The sequence below is a fragment of the Scomber japonicus genome, chromosome 17 (genome assembly GCF_027409825.1).
Source record: "Scomber japonicus isolate fScoJap1 chromosome 17, fScoJap1.pri, whole genome shotgun sequence".
Lineage (NCBI taxonomy): Eukaryota > Metazoa > Chordata > Actinopteri > Scombriformes > Scombridae > Scomber > Scomber japonicus.
In genome coordinates this window covers 13487565-13506082 of record NC_070594.1, presented here as the reverse complement: position 1 = coordinate 13506082, position 18518 = coordinate 13487565, and the positions used below count along the sequence as shown (strand labels likewise).

General features: G+C 38.8%; 1 protein-coding gene across 1 annotated transcript; it reads right to left on the bottom strand.

The window, feature by feature from the left end:
- Positions 1 to 7517: 7517 nt before the first annotated feature.
- LOC128377349 (echinoderm microtubule-associated protein-like 1) lies at positions 7518 to 15902 on the bottom strand. Its single transcript, XM_053337290.1, has 7 exons — positions 15746 to 15902; positions 11311 to 11505; positions 10148 to 10277; positions 8748 to 8849; positions 8303 to 8331; positions 8085 to 8111; positions 7518 to 7792 (listed from the first exon to the last, which is right to left on the bottom strand). The coding sequence occupies exons 1-7, from the start codon at positions 15900 to 15902 to the stop codon at positions 7518 to 7520; spliced, it is 915 nt and encodes a 304-aa protein (XP_053193265.1).
- Positions 15903 to 18518: the final 2616 nt, after the last annotated feature.

Genomic DNA, 18518 nt, shown 5'->3' with positions numbered 1-18518 from the left:
CCTCTCACAAATGGCAAACAAGCGCTCCCTTAAAGGTAGAATATGTAGAATGAGCAGAACAACGCCATCTAATGTCTCGAGATCGTAGTCGCAACAACCAAAAAGTAATTCCAGCAGTCGGGTTGCCAGGTCCGGTGCCGGATTTTATTTTAGCTCTAACTCTGTAAATATACCACTTTATCCACATGTCTAACCTTTTTAGGCGAGAAAGTAGCCCTTTAGATCCACAATGTGACGCTAATTTGTCCAAATAACATCTGCTTAAAGTTTTGTTCCTGCGAATTCGGAGCCACTCAAGTTAGCCGTAGCGAGTAACGCACTTCCGGTCATTTTCACAAAATAAAACACCCGTTGCCTTTTATTATTAAGAAAACCATAACGATAGAGTTGGTGCTTTTATTTTGAAAACAGGAAGCGAACATACCCTCGCTGTAACTGACTTGGTACATTACATTGTGACGCCAGTGGGAGTAGCAGCAATGTCTCTGCATGTACTGCTTAATCCTAAACACCGATTGGCTTGTGTGTGGTGTCGTCAGAAGCAGAAGAGGCTCACGGTCGTAAACATCTAGTCACGTGTAGTCTGAGATGGACGCGCAGGTCAGGAAATGACGTAAACGGACCGTATATGGTTTGTTATTTGTGTTATTACATTACGTGTTGGACTAAATACATGGACATATTGAGGAAAATATTCCGGTTTTATGAAAACGGATTTCATATTTCGCAAGAATGGATACTTGGCGAGCTGTACAGAAAGTCCTGAGTCATAAGATGATCGTTGTGGATAAAGGGAAGACTTTGAAGGTATGTAGGCATTATAGCTTTTCTCACTTAGCTGAGTGGCTAGCCGAGCTAATCGGTAATACTATTACGGCTGTGAGCAACCATATAAGTCGTGAGTGGTCTTGAATGAATCAGAACAATCTAAGCTTTCCAACAATGTACGGCATGAGTATATATGTTTAAGAGTTGGTGTTTAAAATGTTTAAGAGTTGGTGTTTAAAACATTCAGAAGACCGTGTGGCTACCTCCTAACACCCGTCCCGTCCCGTGAACGGAACAGCGTGCGTTAAGAGGTTAATGATCAAATATCAAAATCCGAATAGCGTCAGAAAGTCAACCCACTCTCCACATTTCCATTTCTACCGTTTTGATACTTCATGGTACACAAACAAATAGCCTCTCATATGAAAGCTAAGACCCTGGCGAGTTCAACAGTACCACTATTATTGCGCTAAAAACTCAGTAAACCAGCAGCATACAAAGGTAAACAACCACTTATTTACAGTGACTAACAGATATTCTGTCTTACCTTCGAAGTTTTGTGATGAAAAGTTGTACTTGAGAGCAAAAAACGCTGGTTTTAGTGAGTCCAACATGGCGGTGTTTGTTTACAACTCCATTTCACCCAGTGCTAGCCTACAGTAGCTGCACCGGAACAACAGACAACCCTGGCAACCCGCAATTCCGGACGTTAATTGGCTGGTACAATGTACACAGAACGTGTCAGAACGTCATTGTAGAACCCGTCAAAAAATTTTAAAAATATTAATTCAGACTAAATTTTTTTTTTATGGAAAAGCAATACTTTCATTCTGTACCCCTCAAAACGCCCCGTGGCTGTATTTTTTTTTTTTTTTTAAATATAGCTTTTAATAAATATTCTACATATTCAACCTTTAAATAGGTCTCATAAATCTATTGTGTCATCAGTTTAGTCATAACCATATCTCTCTCAGGGCTGTCACACTAATAACAAGTAAATGACAATTACTTTTGTCAGTTGATACCTCTCTAATATATACTGTATGTACCAATATATATACCAATATATCACAAATGTACAATTATAATCAAAATGAATCCTTACATACTGTTGAGGGTCAAATGTTTTTTCATTTGAGAGCTGTAAAAACACCCTATACACATTTTGTTAGCCAGACTTTTTTATAATATAACCCACAGTATGCAAAATGGAAATAAAAATCTTTTTTGTATGGCACATTTTTATATTTGTAAATGTACAAGTTTGACCTGTGTTTGTTAAAAAACAAAATCTGAATTAAAACATACTTTATAATATTCTATAAAATGTTCTCCAGTATCATAAAATAATGATCGTGAATGTCTTTTTTTTCCAGAAGATTATTTAAGATAATTTATTAATGACTGATTGGGAATTTATAAGTAGAGACTAACAATGAGTTGAATAATCCTCCCCCTCTCCCCTTTCATACTTAGTGTAACCCATTTCATCACTGGTGATGTCATCAAGAGCATAAAATGAGGAAGTATTTGGCTGCACCACCCCCCCCCCCCCCCTTTTTTTGAAACTTGAGGAAGCAAGGTGAGTATGGTAACAACCTGAGTGTTTTGATTTAGGTAGCAAATGTAATGTAATGTAACTTAACTATAACCAAACTAATGCTTAACACAAACAAACTCATATATGATAGTATGTGCTAGCAATGCTACAGATAAATATTTTATACTGGTTAAACAAATTACATTCATGGTTAGAAATATGTCAGAGTGTAAATGGGGCACATTAGATTTACCATTGGTTAGTGCCAATGAGTGATGAGACTTAACTTATTGTACTTGAGAACTGATCTAAAATAACTGACAACTGAACTTTGAGGTTTGTAAGTTTGGCTCCCGGCCTTCAAGATTTTATCATGATATCACTAATTCCAGTTACCTGAAGTTTGACTGTAATTACTATGGTCCTCACCTTTTGAGTCACCTACTCGCCAAGAATAGGGAGGAAATACTCTAAAATTAACTTGTGAAGTTTGCAGTGTTTGTAGTATGTCACTTGCTTCCAGACAGTCATTTAATGCCACATTGCAATGTGAAACCTATCAGAAAAGACTAGCTCTGCTCATTTATTGAACACAAAATCAAAGAAGGAAAGATTAAATTGGCAGTGATGCATTTCAAACATAAGGCAGAAGAGATTATATAATGTGCTGTAGGTCATTTGGCTGGACACTGAAGCTGTTTACAGTGAGCTTTCTGGACTCACATGGAAAGAGTTGGATTAATTTGAAATCGATCCAGAATTTAATTGAGTGGTTGTTCAGTCAGCTGTTGATGTTGTGTGATTTGTGAATGAGTGTGCAGGAAGTCTGTCTTCTTGTTCGGTTTCTAAGCTGAGCTGTGTATCGAGTAATAAGCTTAAAGTTACTAGAATTAAGACTTTTTTAAATACTAAAAGGAGCCACAGCAGTATTAACACTGTCAGCTTTGAAGCTAAGTCATGTTTTTGATGTATGCGTTAATACTTTTGGATGTTTTCAGTGTTCAGTCTTTCTATTCAGCACTGATCTGTACCTGTATCATTTTCATTTTATAAGTTTTGTAGTACATAAGGAAATGATGTGATATGCTGTCTGTTACGAAACTGAACAATACTATAAGTTTGAAGTTAACTTTCCTTAACATGGTTGGTAAAATGACACATCTGAACCACTGCTGGGCTAAAATTAACACAACTTTGTTTAGAAATAATATATATATTTGTCAATTTGTCTTTAAAGAAGCAGCTTTTGCTTTAGTTGCAGTTTAAGTCAGACTTTGGATGGAATTATTTCCATGTAATTATTTCTCCTTTCATCCAGCCTCTGTGCACTCTCCTTTCATTATTATCATTATTCTTTCATTATCTCATACAAGTTTAGTGTAAGGGGTGGTTTCACAGTGACATCTAGTTCTCGACTAAATTGGCTCTTTTAAGTCTTGAGGAGCGAAACTGACCTTCTGAGATGTGCACTAAAATAGTCCTTGATTTGAGATAATGTCGGTTAAAACTACCTGCTTCTGAAGTTTTGGTTATTCATTCCTGTATAACATTATAACCACATTAGTCAGCGGTTCCTGTCCACCCAATCTGTGTGTGTGTGTGTGTGTGTGTGTGTGTGTGTGTGTGTGTGTGTGTGTGTGTGTGTGTGTGTGTGTGTGTGTGTGAGTGTGTGATTTGGGGGGATCAGAATCAAAAATACTTTATTGGTCCTTCAGGTAAAAAACAGGTCATGTTATAGTTGCTACTTGTAAATGTGTTAAAATGGAAGAAGAGTATACATAAGAAATATTAGTTGAAATATTATTGTACTGTTAAAATAATTCATTATTAATGGTTATAGGGTTATAGAGCTATCATGGCTGTTTTATCTTATATGTACTTTGTGTCTTCCTCTGTGATATTTCCTCTTCTTACCTCTTAACTGATGGTTTATACTACTCGCTGCTGTACCGAATGATAACTTGTGTGAATAGAGACGCAGTAGGACACCGTATAGAAAACGACAAGCACACACACCTGTCAGCAGGCATAGAGAGCCAACATCTGTCTCTCTGTCTTTATCAGCCAGCTGCTGTTTCTTCACATGGAGGCCAAACAGGCTCGGTTGAGTCTCCACTGAGGACAGTTAAGCAGGTCTTCAAGTTCCTTCCTCTGTGTGCAAAGTCCATCTGAGATTTCATGCAGGTGTAGGATTTATTATATCTGACATTACAGTGGACTGTATGATGCATTTACAGATGTGCACATTAACTAAAGATTGAATCCATGTTGCAAATGACGTCATTTAATATGCTGACATAGTGTAACATAATTACTTGTTGTTCTATTATATTCTATTACATTTTTCCAACACACTTTTTCCATTTTAAAATTAGGGGGGGACCAGGACAACACTGTCACTTTTCAGATAAATTAGATTTTAAAATATACTATATTTGACAGAAACTATTTTTTGTTGTGATTGACAGCTATCAATACCAGGTGATATTTTGTACTAATGTGAAACAATCTTGGTACAGTTTGACTTTAAATGTTGTGCATTGTCAGTCAGTAAGGAACACACAGATTTGTCAAAAGTAACACAATGGTATAAACTTGGAATTGTTTCTATTCTTTTATTTCTTTTTTTTCTTAAAGATGTCTGACAATGTCCTTGTTAATATTTAACTGCAAGCATAAAATGGCCTTTATCTTAATAAACAATTATTACATTTAATTTTTAGAACATTACTGCAGAGGGATGAAAGAAACACCTGTTACAACTGTCCCGACAATAACTCCAGACAGTTAAACCTGACTTGCTTCTATACTGACATGGCAAACTTATAGCTTATAGGATGCGTTAAAGTACTAAATAATCTGTCAAATGATCGTCATTATGATATGTGAAACAACAAACACAACTGTTGCCATTAGTAACACCTTTTCAAGTAAACTCTGCAAAAGTTTGACATATTGATGCAATTTTTCAGGATTCTGTTAGGAGTTGCGTGCTGTACATCCTGACAAGCACAACCATATCCAACTTGTATTTTACTTTGAGAAAAATCACTGTTACTCTTGACCACGTTCATCCCTCTATTCCTCCTCTGGATAGCATTCTCTCTTTTTAACTTCCATGCCTGCCGACCCTGTCCACCTTCTTTCAGAATTCAGGTTTCAATGTAACTTGCAAGAAGTGAAGGGATAAGTAAGAATTATGAAGCTGATGGTTGCTCAATAAGTAATTGAAGGTATTTGTATAAAGCTGTTGGTTATGAACTTTGTGCAGGAAAATACACCTTTTCCAACCTTAAAGGGCTTTTCCTGCATCTGATATCCTTTGTTCCTTCACAAATGGACTGCATTTAGGTCCACATTAAAGCCATAAAGCTCTAATGTATTTTCTTATGCAATAACTTGCTTTTTTATTTATATTTTTATTTGGATATATCACTGCAGCATTGTATAGTGATAAGTGATTGCGATATCTCAAAGGTAGTTTTGCCTTCTCACCAGCAGAGGTCCTCCCAATTTCCAAAGAGCACAAGAATTTCCCTTTTGGTCCATAGTAAATGTAAGTGTGGGTCCAGTTTAAGGTCATAGCTTCTCCTCACTTGCTGGGTGGTCATGACATGATACAGTTCCTGTTGCAGTTGAACTTTTTGGTTTAGTTGATCTGGATTGAAGGAGTTGGTGCATCCTTTCAGTAATACACACATATTTCTGTGACGATCATCGTTTGGGTCTCTTGCTTTTTGTCTCCACAAGAGGGCGCTGAGGATAAATGCTCACTGCCACATAGAGCTCTGTAATGTCTCACACAAGTTTATGGAAAGTCATAGCAGACCTTACTATCATCATGTTTCCAAACAAGGCTAAAAAAGGATTTATGAGTTTTGGACTTGGATAAATCTAATCAGTCCAGTCTAGAAATGTGGACGGAATAATACAAAAACCTGCTTTAATGTAGGGGAAATTTCCACTAGTGAGAAGAAATTAGATGCACCTTTACACAGAATCTGACTTGAGCTTTATTGGAAAGAATGAAAAAAAGTTTATCTTGTGGCATTTTGCTAACATTGGAAGCGCTCAATGCATCAGGCTCAGCTTTCTGAATTTCCTTGTTTGCTTCATTTGAATGTTTATCCCACTGAAAAGGTCATGGTGCATGATTTTCAGCAATTTCCTGCTCATCATCAATGTTCAGTCGCCATTTGTGCCCTGCAGTTAGTTTTGAAAGAGCCCGTTTCCTTCATCAGTTAAGTGCTTCAATATCAGATTAAGGTGACTGCACTTTTCTTGCTCTCCAAGGGGCTGATTGGACATAACCATGCCAGGAAAATGCAGCACACACTGTAATGGGATCTCTGCCTGACTCTGTAAGAAACACTTTATATTCAGGCAACTTCTTTCATTTAACAGACACAAACCTGACCCTGCACACACTTACTGGCAGATAATACAAAGAAGAGACGTCCTTATTAGTGATCACAACAGAGTTTTTTATTGTTTGAGCCCTGAACTAGAGTGAGTGTTGCTGGCTGATTCTGGTAAATACAGTACTGTACAATAGCTAAGCTTAAAGTGGAACATCAACTACAAAACTGGAAACATCACAGCAAACAGGCATGAGACAGACTCAGTGACACACTTGTTGACATTGAACACAGTTTCCCTCTTAAATAACTCATACAGTCAGCACTCAAAAATGACTACAGCACATACACACATACTACCAAACAAACTGAAGATTTCACAATTAGAGTGAGGAAGAGAAGATTTAAACATAGGCAGGCATCCAATGAGTCAATGCAGAGAAATAGATTTACGACTAAGCTGTGGGCTCTAAAGATGCTTTTTTTTAAATGCAACTCAAACTATCTTTGAAATGAAATAAATATGTTATAAAACACAATATTGCCAAAGTCAGTCACTCACACTATGAAGCCAGACGTCTAAATGGAAATGTTACAAATTGCTGCCAGTGCTCATATTGTTTACATACCAAAAACTCACCAATGCATGAGCTACAGAGAAAAATCATCTCATCCCTACTTTCCCCATCTTCCACATTTCAAAAAAAAAGAAAAGTTTCTTCTTTTGTCAACTCTGAAAGAAAGTCTTTATTTGCAGTTTCTGGTTACTCATTTGCTTGACCTTGTGCTTTAGTAAACTCAATGACTTCAAATTTGTGCTAAGAGGCAGAAGACTTCTTCTTCCTCCCGCCTCAGTAGCAGATCTGGAAGTATTGGCTGGGGGATTTAAGTGGGCTTTTGTAACTGGTTGTTTCCTGCGGTGTGTTCTGACTGGTTGTGGTTTTCTGAAGGTTTAAGGTGAAGGATGGGTTTTTCCTCCTCATCTCTAGCTTGGTGCCCCCCTTCGCCTGGGGGTTGTTAGGTGTGGCCAGGCGCCCGCCGTTGGCAGGCACTGTGGCTACGGATTTTGCGGCCTCAGAAGACCCAGTCTTTCTTGCGAGGGGGCTCAGATAGATCTGCATAGTCACTAAGTGAAGTGGTGAAATGAGGTGAGGAGGCAGACGAAGTGGAGGTCAGACAGCAGGAAGGACGACAGGGCAGACAGTGTGGATGTTTTAAAGAAGTGATAAAGGGGAGACAAAAACAGGGGGCAAGGGTGGAGGGGAGGTACAGATGTCATGGTGAGATGAGGGGAAAAAAACAGCTCAACCACTACTCTCTTAACTTTCTATGATAGTATAGATATAAATATATTATGTATATATATATTTCTTGAATTTTGAGTTACGAATTGGTCTGGAGTCAGGGATGAATCCTACCTTTGCATTGTGTCACACGCCTCGTCCCTGCACCAAAAGAGAAGTCAGATTGTAGTTATTTGCATGTAGCAAACAGATCATGTCGATGCTAAATCACTTATCTCTATTTTATATAGGCTTAGACAGCTGTTTCACATTCTTGTTAAGTAACTGAATACTGCCAATTACAGCCTGGAAAAAAAACAACTGCAGGGAAGCAAAGACCAGAGCTCTCTTACCCAGACTTACTGCAGCCTCCTTGGACTTGCTGCTGCTGTTGTAATGAGGAAAATGTGATATCGAGGCAGCAGAAGGACAAAAGAAGGAGAGACCAAACAGTGTGAGAGATGCAGTGACACAGAAAGACAGAGTTGGAAAATTTAAAAAAGATTTTGTGAGAGTAGATTCTGAAACTGCACATATATATTTGTATTAAAGGCTATGGAGCACAATTGATACACACAATGTGAGAATAATGTAATAGTGTAACATGGCAACCAGGTTGATCACCCCAAAAACACAGGCAGAAAAAAGGGAAGGATTTTGATCATATATATTTGGTCAGACATATGTTAGATATCAGTACAGTACACTCAGGGGCACAATAAAGCAACTTTTAATTTCATGGTAAGATTAAGTCAAGTCCTGTTTACAGAACATGAGTTTAGAGGAACAGCAGCTTACCCTTCATGGACTTTCTTAGAGGTTGAGGCTGTAGAGGAGGTTCGTGCTTTGGCAGACTTGCACGGACTGTCCTTCACACTACCTGGTGGGCTCCTCACACTGCTGAAAGGAAGAGAAAACAAATATATGGTCATGTTCTATCTTTTTTTAGGTAGGTTTTTTAAACCGTGTGAATCTCAAACTTGGACTGAAATATGCCCTGTATTCCCTTCACAGATGACATACACATTTATGAACAAAAAAATAAAGGTGAGCAAACATTTTAGCCACTAAATTGAAGAAATGTAGTGGCTGTTTACTGGTGTTAATAGAAAGTGAGTTCAAGCTTTTACCACAAAACTAAAAATGTATTAATATGCTGCCTCTTGGGAGCAGCATAATTTGCACTTGCCTGTATGTATTTTGTGCAATGTTGAATTTTTTTTATTTGAAGCATTCAAATATATTTTTAAAACTTTATAATTCAATTGTTTTCTCAATTCCAGATCTAAGACTTCTACCTAACTCAAGAAATAAACTTGCTTAGAAATTCAAATGAGCGACAGGAAACTCTAGCACTTAAAAGAAGGACAGACCGATGGATGGGAAGCACCTGAAGGCATCAAGTAAAAAGAAGAAGCAAAAGAAAAGGACATCAATATGACGGAGAGTAGGGGGAAAAGGCAGAAGGTAAAATGAGATTAATTAATGGGGAGAAAAGCTCCGGTGTTTCTAATGATGACAGCGATGATGAGAATGATGCTCCTCACTCCATTGTAACACTAAAAGAACAGGTTTAAGTGAATGGAGATTTACCTCTCCCTGTGCAATTATATCAGCATACCCCAGATATAGCAATCGCACATTAAGGTACCACAGAGAAAACCTATCATGCGCTCTGACTAATGGTATCTAATGGCAGTATCATTCAAAAGGTAATTGAGAGGAAGAGATGTGTAGAAATGGTTTGCTGCTTTATAGCTTTTTAAATAAAGGAGAGCGTTGGAATAATTATTGAGCATCCATGTGCAGTGTTTCTCTGGATAATGGAGGGTACCTGCTGATTGCTTTTTGCATGTTAGATAATGAGACTGAAGCTTCATTGTGAGCTGGGTTGTTAGGACAGTTTTTGCATCAATGTGCAGTCACTTACTCATTGCCCTGGGTTTAATTTATGAAGAGTGTTGTCAGAGGATATAGAAGAATCACCACTGTGATTGATTTGTATAGTGAGCAATGAACTTAGAAGTCAATTAACAATTTTAACCTTAGTTTTACTGTATGGAAACTAAATTAGAGCAAGTAGACTTATGTAAACGAGCATTGGTTTAATCAGCTCAGAAAACACCAACATGATTTGCTCTAAATATTAAAACTGCATCTGTTTCATTATATCAAATTAGTGAGCAGTAGTGTTATACCTCCGCGATGATGTCGGGCTGTAGTTCCTGGCTGTGGAGCTGGAGGGCAGCGTGGAGCTCTTCCTCAGGGAGGCAGTGCTGGAGGTCATCATGGGCGGTCTGGAGGGCAGAGCCAGAGACACTGGCCTGGCTGTGGAAACACACACACACAGCAGTGAGTATGATATATGTGTGTTTGTGTATGTAGGGTAAAAGGATGTATTTATGTGGTTCATTTGAATGTATTATTTTCTGCTGATTTTTTGCTTTACTGGTTGATGTGACTGATCTTTTTTTGTCTGGTTAAATAAATCAGTAGAAAATGAAATAACTAGAACTTGATCATGTACAAATGTCAGTTTGTATACATAAAAATAGATGTATTATGTCAAGTATACCACACATTATCAGGTTTTTTCCCCAGGTTTTCAGATTCTGACTATTGGTCTAGGAAACATATACTGACGTATAAAGCCAACACTAGATGGATTATTGTAAGGTGAAAAAATGTGATTGATTATATTAGTTGATAATCTTCTTAACAAAAATATACAGAAAGGTGTTAGGAATGATGCACTTTCAATTCACAGTCAATTAACTGGATTAGTTTACTGACAGAAAAATAATCTTTGATTATTTGATTTTCCTTGTCTTATGTAATAGTAATCTGAATTTATTTGTGTTTAAATAATTGATTGAACATGAGTTGATGACATCAACTTGGGCTTTAGTAAATCCCAACAGGCGTTTCCACTTTTTTCCGACATTTTATGAATATAAGGGAACCATCTGTCAGCCAACCAACTGTTTAATACTGAAAATAATAATTTAGTTGCACCCTCAAAATGTACATATCAGAGCAAGCAGCCCTCAAATTGAGTTGTCAGAGTTCTGAGCAATGTGGCCTGAGCGTACAATGTAAGACTACCCCTGTCACTAAAAGATTTTTTTTTTCTGCATGTGTACTATAAATGCTCCATGCACATTGAACAACACTGGTTTACAGTGACTCATTTTAGTTAAGCTGATGAAAACAGCCATTGCAAACAATGATCCATAGGAAAATCAATGCCCTACTAAAAGGACAGATAAAAGGGTGTTCTCCACATCGACAAACCTCACATCAATAAACTGACGTGTAAATAATGACAATAAAGCAAATCAAAACATAGATCTTGACTCACGTTTGGCTCCTGGTGTTCTCCTTCCAGCAGCTGCAGCAGCAGCCTGGTGCTCCTCAGAGATGTTGAGTCTCTTGAGCACATCAGCCAGAGCCATCTTCAACAGCTGGATTTCATCCTCCTGCATCTGCATCCTTTGCTCCAGATAGGTCAGCCGGTCAACCACATCCAGGCCGCTGGCCGCCGAGCTGTGATCATCTGCAGGAACAGGAGTGAGTTCAAACAGGAAAGCTGGTTACAAAATAGAAAGACAGATTATGTTGTTCACTTGCCATGCCTTTTCAAAGCCATTACATAACTGCTGACGTGTTTAAAGATAGTGTTAGTCCATTAAAAAACAAAACAGCATTTACTTGCCTCCAAACCATGTCTAAATATGTTTAAAGATGCACATTTTAGAGTTAAACGAACAAAAAACCAGAGCAAAAGACCTTGTTATCCAAGCGATGCTTTAGAGGGTCACAGTGACACACACACACACACACACACACACACACACACACACACACACACACACACACACACACACAGTGGGAGAGGAAGGTGCCAAGTAAAGAATTAATATGCAATAGATAGTTGACTCATATTTAAACCACAGGACTGTTTGGTAAAGGAAAATATGTGAAAACTACAGCCAAAGCATAATTCATTAGGTGAACTCTACTATAAAAGGCTATTTTAAGGATAATCTCTTGTGGGAACAAAATGTTACATATAATCAGAGTGTTTTTACATTTTACACAGAATGGAATAAACTCTTTAAAATCCCCTGTTCTTGCATGTATAGTAGAAATCAAGCTAATGAGGTCAAAGCACAGCTGGACACAGATGATCTCAAAGCAGCATGTAAACAAAGGTAGCCCAGCACACAATCAAAACACTTTCAACTGTCACTAACACACTTTAATATCTCTGCCAAACTATTTCTGCTCCTTTAAACTTTCATCATCACTAGCCATCCGCAGTCTCACACAGTAACAATAGTTCAGATGTGAATACCGTGGGAGACACTGGACACTGATGAGTCATCAGGGTGTCTCTGCCGTCCGGGTGGACCTTCCTCCACCACCCCAGAAGTCTTCCTCCTCTTCCTCTCCTCTCGCGAGCATACTCTCTCTCCCCTTTTTCCTTCTCTGGCTTCAGTCATATAGGCTGGCTCTGCTTCCATCTGATTTTGATCCACTGGCTGGTGTCCACTAAGATCTCATCTCCTTTGCTCCACTTATGTCACACACACACATACACACACATACACACAGCGACACACACTCACAGAACAGCCTTTCTGGTGTTTTTGTCCGCCTCTGTATTTACAGTATCCAGGTTTCTGCAGCAGGAGATGAGGTTACTGATGTTTTGATCCTCTCATGTTTCCACGGTGGTCGCCTGACACACACTGGGACATGGTGATGTGTATGACAGAGCTTAAAGCCCTCTGTTCATAGTGTTTGTGTGTGTGTGTGTGTGTGTGTGTGTGTGTGTGTGTGTGTCTATGTGTGTGTATAAATGTGGGGGTGGGGCTGATCATGCTTAAAAACTCAGCAGTCGTCCAATTCAGCCTAAATTGTCTGTGCACGTGTGTTTCTGCGCATATACTTGCGTGTGTGTGTATGTGTGTGTGTGTGGGTGTGCAGGGTACAATGATAATCCCTCAGACTGAGCCTCTTTGACCCCGCCCCCACACATAAGCCCCATGTCACTGTGAGAGATGGAGACAGAGAGAGGAAACAGCAGAAGTAAACCTGAATGTGGCTGGTTCTTGTGTTGTGCTGCAGTAAACATCTTGATAGGGAAGAGGAGGAAGACATGAAAGAAGTCACCAATTCATGCTTTACTGTACTGTAGTTGCCGAAACGAAGGTGCGATGAAGTGTCATTTCCTTGTGGTTGACACTTAAAATTGATTATCAACAAAAGGGATCAATTGCATAATCTGTGTCCATATGTGTATTTTTTTACTCAAGCTAAACCACTGATTCCCCACCAGGGGTACTTGCACCCCAGGGGGCACTTCTGTTGTTCCCAGGGGATATGTGGGAAGATTGTGGAGTAGCTCCACTAATTTGATTAAATATAAATTACAATTTGATTAAAAAAGCTATAGCACATGAACGTGATCAGCAACTACAAGGGTGTAGTTGTTAGTAGGCAGTTCAATTAGTTTTTAAAAATGAGATGGTCATGGATATAAACAGTTGAAACAGAGCTATCTTTTAGCTACTACTACTACTGCTAAAAGAATAGAAAATGACTGGATAAAGCATTGAGAGGTATAAAAGAGGAGGACCACACACAGACTTGATCTTATTATACTTCAATAACATAATAAATAAAGGCCTAACGTTTCCATCAGGGGAAAAGCAAGGATAGTATGTTACAAAATACACAGCATCCTATTGGGTAAATTACTTCAGTTATCACCATGTCAGTATAAATCACCTGTCTGACCATCCTAGCTTGCTTTCTATGTTATAGCACCCTCACCCCAGTGTTGAGAGGTCCAGCTTCAGCAACACCAAGTGCAAACTAAAATATACCAAAGTATGATTCAACCACATGCAAAATCATTCAATCAGTCATTTGCATAGTGGACATTACCTTAATATAACTAGATTAAAATGGAACACGATGGGTGGTGTTGATGACAGGCTATTTGAGACCAAGGCTGTGGAAGTACACAAGACAAAAAAGTTGGGAACCAACTAAACTAAACTGCTGCCTGATGCTGTTATGCTTGAGAAGTTTTTCAGAATTTAGTGTCTATGAAGCCTTGAGACCTGCTGAATAGTTTCTACAATGCATCCTCTCCAATGAACTCCAAAAATGGACTTTTCCTCAATTTTTGGGGACGATGTAACTCGCATGAGATATATGTTTTTCCCCCTGACAGCGATGATCTGCTGTGGGCAAAGATTTTCAGTGTAATCACTCGAGCATGCAGCCAGCAGTAATCTGTCTCTCATGGAGAGTGTAGGCCTGTGATTTTCTGTTTCTCCTCTTGTCCTGACCGTGACATCATCCTCGTGCCACCTCCACACACCCCATATGGGACTGGGATTAGAATAGCACATAATCCCAGTGCTGTAAAAGGGAATTAGCAGCCCAAAGCTCAATCTCTGCACTAACTCAACTATACAAAGAACAAGCTCCCTGGATGCCTTTCATGCAAATGTAAACACACATACAAACACATTCATTAAGTCTGTTTCTGTGTCTCTGATTCACACATGCACATCCACAGATATACACACAGCCAGGACCGCGCTAACAGTTTCAAAATTCATATGCCTCTTATACATCTTAGTTAAATTAGAATACGTAAGGCATAGCTGCAGCGTGGAGAAGCAGCAGAGTGTTTTAATCTCTGCCTGCAGATGGTGTTTCTTGAATGAAGGAACAGCATCTGTCTGCTCATATCAGCATGCTGCATGCTGACACACACAAGCCACGTGTGCACAAGCAATCCTTCACATATTAGTCCGCTGATACTAATATCCCCAGGGGGGACCAGGCATTTCCCTAAATCTCCTCAGCCGAGGCAAATTCCATAACACCCGCAATTTGACCGTGATTCTTTGACAGATATGTAGGACAAGAGTTCAAGTCTAAGTTGATTGAGTTCAAAACAAGAATTTTAGAGGTTAAAGTGAAAGGCTGCAGTGCCAATAAAGAAGACAAAATATGGCTTTTCTTTTTTATGTACAGTAGAGTACCAGGTGTAATCATGAGGATCCTGTGAAGCTATAACCAGTCGGATTTTTAACCAATATGCCTGATAAGTCTGTTAATAAACCTTTTTTCATTTTCTTTTCTTTGAGTGAAGTTATAAAGGCTTTTGTACTCCCAATTGAAACAGATAATTTAATTTAAAAATTGGCAATACAAGGTTTTTGTAAAATGACAACTTAATAAAAAATCATAACCCTTAAGACACATGAGAGTCTCAAAAGTCCTCCGTTCAGCCACAGGCCATATATAAGACAAACCATCACATTAGTCATTTTCAACTCCACTAACGTAACTTAAATGACTTGATTTCAGTCAATGAATGATACATGTAGAGCGTCCACATTTAAATATTTTCACAACAGCGGAGGTTCATCTGTTCTTTTTCTTGCCATACACACTCATAAGTAATACAAATGTTTTACCTTGGAAATGTATACACATTATGTGCACACAGATAGTTGCAGGAAGTGTATTAATCTCTTTATAGAGAACACTTTAAAGGGACAGTTCCCTTTTTTTTACTAACCTATAGTGGTGTCTTGCAGTCAATTTGGGTTTCATTTACACAGGTTTTACAATTCAAAGAAAAATACTGGAGACAGATATCTGAAACAAAACTATCTACAGAGCTACATACTAATAGAAGCATGTTTGATTATTTTTGTAATTAGGGTGAATTGGCCCTTTAACATCTAAACTGAACACTGTACCTGTCATGAAGTCAGTGTCAGGTGCCAGCAGTGAATCGCTGTGGTAGATTTCTTTCAATGAGGGCCTCCTGAGCAGGCTGTCGTGGGCCGTCTCCTCCATCCCCAGACCCTGATCCACCAGCTCCTCCATGTGTGCTTCTGCTGTGCCCGCTGCCATGGACCTAACAGACTGTGTGGCTGTGATCCCCTGTCACACACTATAGTCTCCTCGTCTTCGTCAACTACTGCTGAGCTAATTCACCTTTCCTAAACCACCTCTCGCTTTCCCCTCCCTCTCGCCCGCTGTTTTGCAAGGGTGCAGGGAGAGGGTGATGTCACTCAGAGGACAGATTAAGGACCCGGTAAGCCATCTGAAGCCATCAGCCAGGGGAGGACATGACTCTGACATGTGTGTGCGTGTGTGTTTGTGTATTGCACAGCATGCACAAAGGGGTCAGGGAGGCCTTAGTCAGTGAAAACACTTTAACATAAAAGGCCCCAGAATAACTTCCTACAATATAAGTTGCATAAATCCTCCCTGCAAACTGCTTCATGAAGGAAACCGATGAGAAACAATTACTGACCGGTGTGCTGAGAAGAGAAAAGGCACGGCCCTGACAAGAAAACACGGCAGAATAGGCTCGCACAATTTTGCTGTTGCACGCAAAGTTGCAGACAAGCACACAATTACACTCCCCAAAAGAGCTTACATCAGGATACCATCCGGTGTGGCCAGCCCTGTTGTACATAAAGGATGATGAGATTCAGAGATTAGGGAGCACAACTTGATTAATAACAGTCATCAAGAGGACAATAAGCCGGACGTGGTAATTAGCCCAACAGAGAAAGACAACAGGAGCAGGTGAAAAGCCAGTTAGGCGATTGAGTAAGGGTCTCCCCCAGAGTAATCTGGCTTTCTGTCTATTTTGCATTTGTTGGATTGAATATTTGTCTACCAGATGCTTCCCTTTGCTGATCTGTCAAGCTTTCTGGCCATTTAGCGGAAGTCCTCTTTTCCCCAGAAGGTTAAAAAATTTGCTTTCCAGTACATTCATTTTTTTTGTAAGTTTTCCAATTTTTGTAAATTCAAATCAAAGATGGTAAAGCATGGCTGAGTCATCACCAAAAGTCCCTAAATGAAAAAAAAGAACATATGTTAACTTTAATCAGAACCGAAACTGCAGGTCTCATCTTTGACATTCCCTTAATTTCACAAATCAGTGATTGTCTTTATTTTTTAAAAAAGCTCTTCTGGATGAAGGTGGTTTTAGAGCTGAAAAGAAAAAACGATGACTTGCAAATCAGTTAACAGAAAGTCTCTGCACATATTTTGATAAATGATTTGATCAATTAAGTCATTATCCAAGAAAAAAATGCAGACGACTTTCTAATTCCATCTTCTAAGTGGTAAATATGCTTCTCATTTCTGTTTTATTTGTAAACTGAACATCTTGTGGTTTGTACTGTTTGTCAGACAAAACAAGACACTTTATGTCACTCTCAGTTCTGGGAATCTGTGATGATTACATATGAAGCAATTAGTAATGTAAGTGAGAAAATAATAGGCAGATTCATCTATAATAAAAACAAATTAATAGTATTTATTAACCCATCTGATTAATAATGATTAGATGGGTGATTTTTGCTGGTTTCATAGTAACTTTTGCTTTTTCAAAAAAAAGAGCCCCCTTTTATCAGAAACTGACCTATGTCAAATTAGAAGTGCTTTTGCATTAACCTTTTTGCTAAGAGCTGAAAAAACAACATTCAAGCACAAGATCAAGTACTTTGAAGTAGTTCACTCTACTACATCTACCAACATAAGGGGTGATGAATTAAGGTCAGCTTTATTTATAAAAGCTATTCACTAAAAAATGTTTTTCAAAATCCTAAAGGCAAACACAAGAAATCCTCACACACCCATTTATTTTAACCTACAGTCTAATTTCCACACACTGGGTCCTTCACTACAAAAGAGGCAATTGAGTCAGCCAATGAGAGGCCTCTAAGGTCAAAGTGTGTAGCTGGTTATATTATCATGCGACACTAATCGCCTGCCCCACTCTGGCTGCTGTTATCCCTGTGTAACCGACACTTAGGCCCTGTGGTGTGCATGTGTGTCTGTCTTTGTTTGTGTGTGTGTGTGTGTGTGAGTGAATGTATGTGTGTGTTGGACATTCCTAATGCCATGAGGCCTGAACAGGGATAAAGGCCAAAGACAGATAATGACTCTGCTGACAGAGGACATGTCAGGGAGAGGGAAACATGGGAGAGAGGCAAGAGAGGGTCGACACCTGTTTCATGCTGAATTTAAATTAACAGATGACTATGTAGTGTACAGCCTGATAAGTACCTACAGCAACTGCAGAGGTCAAAGCAAGTCTGACCCTGATCTGCGCATGCTGTCTCACTACTGACCTCCTGTGGAGATTGTTACACATGACAGTTTATCCTGGTCGATGAACTTTACAGACTTGATCTTATAGAGTGAGAACACCTTCACTTTTGTAACTAGAGCAGAAAAACAATGCTGCAGGGGGTTTTAAGTGGATGACAGTTGGGATCTGTCCATAAACACATATTAAGTGACCTTGCAAATTTGTATGTCTGAAATACAGTGGTATAGTACTCAAATCATTTACTCCAGTAAAAATACCAATACAGCAATGTAAAAATCCTGCATGAAAAATCCTACTTAAGTACATTAGTATTATCAGCTTGATGTAGTTAATGTATTGCAGTAAAAGTAGTGGTTTGGTCTCTCTGATTGATATATTATATATGACATTATTAA

What these genes read in the sequence shown, in the direction of transcription:
- LOC128377349 (XM_053337290.1), bottom strand. Translation starts at nt 15,902, where the DNA reads ATGGCAGCGGGCACAGCAGAAGCACACATGGAGGAGCTGGTGGATCAG. An exon ending in TGACACTGACTTCATGACAG is followed by an intron (nt 11,506 to 15,745) that starts GTACAGTGTTCA and finishes CTGTTCCTGCAG; the next exon opens with ATGATCACAGCTCGGCGGCC. An exon ending in GCGTGTGACACAATGCAAAG is followed by an intron (nt 7,793 to 8,084) that starts GTAGGATTCATC and finishes CACTTCACTTAG; the next exon opens with TGACTATGCAGATCTATCTG.